The following is a 2,438-nucleotide window of genomic DNA, read 5'->3' on the forward strand; positions in this document are numbered from 1 at the left end:
AAAATATCAATTATACAGACCACAACCTAAAAAATGCACTAATTACAGTGAAATAAGGAAAATTAACATATGCCACTCAATTCTTATGTATTTACATATCTAACTCCAAAACTTTAGTCTTTATATAGGGCATCTTATCTATTCATCAGAAGATGTACTTTTAAGAAGTAAATTTGAAAAGTTAGATATGTAAATACACAGGAATTGGGTGACATGCAAGTAAATGCCCCTTGATTTTTCCATAATCATATTTCTAATGACAATTAAATGTATAAATACAAAATAAATTGTTTGCTTAATGTTTATAAAGCTAAATGGCAGCAACTTAATCTCTTACCCTCCCAAAGCTATCAACCCAAACTGAACCACCATAGCCGCTGTAATCCTCCACGGCCATTTCTTTCTACACACAAATCCTCAGGGCTAAATTCAGTCCTCCACAATATATATAGGAGAAAAATTAATGGAAAAAATTAATGTGTTACCTCTCAATCAGAAATGCAAAAGGAAGAAGGAAGATGGCTCCGACGAAGTTTCCGGCGTAGATGATGAAGAGAGAGCTGAATCCTAGGGCTAATACACGGTTGAGGAAGATGGTGTAGAAGCCATAGACTGCCTGGATAAGAAGCAAGCCGCTGATTATGAGGAAATCTTCAAAGAAAATTCCTCTCATGTATCCCATTATTTCTCTGTGCTTGCAAGTAATTACCACAACTGCCCTTATATAGAAGCCTAGGCCTCCCCCATGGCCCACCATTCATTGATAAAGATTAAATATTTAATCAAGATATTAAGAAAAAAGTAATCAGCATTATCGCGAGTTAGGAAGGGGACGGCGTGTAATTGTCGCTGTTTAGAGGTTGACAATAAAAAGGAATAATTTTAAAAAAATTTAATTAAATTAATATGTATGTTTGTATTAAAAATATTCACCACTTGTATCTATTTGGTAAATTAATTGATCAAATTTTTATTGCTCTCAAGATCACACACTTTTGGAAAAATATTACATCAGGACCCCTAACGTAGAGCTACGTTCGAGTCCACTGATATGCGGGCACGTGGCTTCAAGGAAAGGTGCACGGTTTCTTGTGATCCTTGTGATCCGGTCCGGTAACACGGGAGAATATTTCTCTGATGTTATTCTGTGTTATTCAAGTGTTATTGTGACGGTATTGATGTGTTACTGCGTTATTATAACATCGAGAGTATTCCCAGAACACAATAACACAAGAATATCACCACAATAATATTTGAATAATGTGGAATAACACAGAAGAAATATTTCTCATGTGCTAAAACGATTTTTATTTTTATTTTTCCATCACGTCCACGTGGCGTCATTTCATTGGACTCCGAACGTAGCTCTACATCAGGAGTCATAATGTAATATTTTTCCCACACTTTTAAGGTTTTGATCATATTTTAGAATTTATGAATTTAGTTTATTATAATTTTTTCACGTAATATAAATCTAGCAAAAAAATTTGTTTAATTGTAGTATAAATTTTATGTTTGTAAAATCATGTATATAGAAGCTAGATTAAATTGTGAGTTTAACTTATATTTTATTAAAAAAAAAAAAAAAGAAATGTGTTCCGCAATAAGTTTCAAAGTGAGAGTTCAACTTCTGATCTTGGAATTAGACTTGTGAATATTAAGTTATTATGAGAGTATTTAAAATTATCAATTAATTTATATATGAGTAATGATTATTAATTAATTTCATTTAAATTTGCAGAAGAAAAAAATTGTTTATATTTGCAAAAGAAAAAAATTGCAAAAGAAAAAGAAATAATTTTTCTGCACAATTTTTTTTTTTTTTGAAGAAATGATTTAATATTGATTTTCTTAATTATTTATATATATTAATTTGAACTCTATATTTTGAGTAAGATGAGTTGCAGTTTTGTAGATTTTAAAAAATAAAATCACAATAAACAATAAGAAGGATAACATAAAAACTATATATGATTAAATAAAATCGAGTGCATCTCAAATGTCAATAAAAAAGAAGAAGTAGTAGTACATCACACGACTCTAGCGTACATCTATGTCTTATTATGACATATGGCGTTTCCTAGATACCTATAATATAATAATTTAGAGCATGGTTTATCCCGTAAATGAAATTATCATTCCTCCTAAGGGGTAATTGCATCTTTTGTTTTTGTCACAATCCTCCCCGCTACAAATTTTATGGTTCCCATGTTTGATAAGTCAGGGAGTGGAGCTTTGTACATAAAAGATTCAAAAGCGATATAGGGGGGATGGTTTAGGGTCCACATGGATCAGTGGTTGAGCACATGCATCCTCAGTTGGAGCATCTTCTCTTGATTGTACATTTGAGAGGTAGACCAATCATCACATTCGACTACATATCTTTTCAAGTTTATCGATCACAACTTGTTTTAAATTGCCTTTATGACTATCAATAA

The 2,438-nt window shown here is 31.4% G+C and overlaps 1 protein-coding gene across 1 annotated transcript; it reads right to left on the reverse strand.

Moving 5' to 3' along the window:
- Positions 1-21: 21 nt before the first annotated feature.
- Positions 22-682, reverse strand: LOC110038020 (WAT1-related protein At5g47470-like). The gene is made up of 2 exons (XM_020742775.1): positions 486-682; positions 22-403 (listed from the first exon to the last, which is right to left on the reverse strand). The coding sequence occupies exons 1-2, from the start codon at positions 680-682 to the stop codon at positions 334-336; spliced, it is 267 nt and encodes an 88-aa protein (XP_020598434.1). The 3' UTR covers positions 22-333.
- Positions 683-2,438: the final 1,756 nt, after the last annotated feature.

This window comes from Phalaenopsis equestris, unplaced genomic scaffold, assembly GCF_001263595.1.
Source record: "Phalaenopsis equestris unplaced genomic scaffold, ASM126359v1 Scaffold229174, whole genome shotgun sequence".
Classification (NCBI taxonomy): Eukaryota; Viridiplantae; Streptophyta; class Magnoliopsida; order Asparagales; family Orchidaceae; genus Phalaenopsis; species Phalaenopsis equestris.

What these genes read in the sequence shown, in the direction of transcription:
- LOC110038020 (XM_020742775.1), bottom strand. Translation starts at nt 682, where the DNA reads ATGGGATACATGAGAGGAATTTTCTTTGAAGATTTCCTCATAATCAGC. An exon ending in TTTGCATTTCTGATTGAGAG is followed by an intron (nt 404 to 485) that starts GTAACACATTAA and finishes ATTTGTGTGTAG; the next exon opens with AAAGAAATGGCCGTGGAGGA.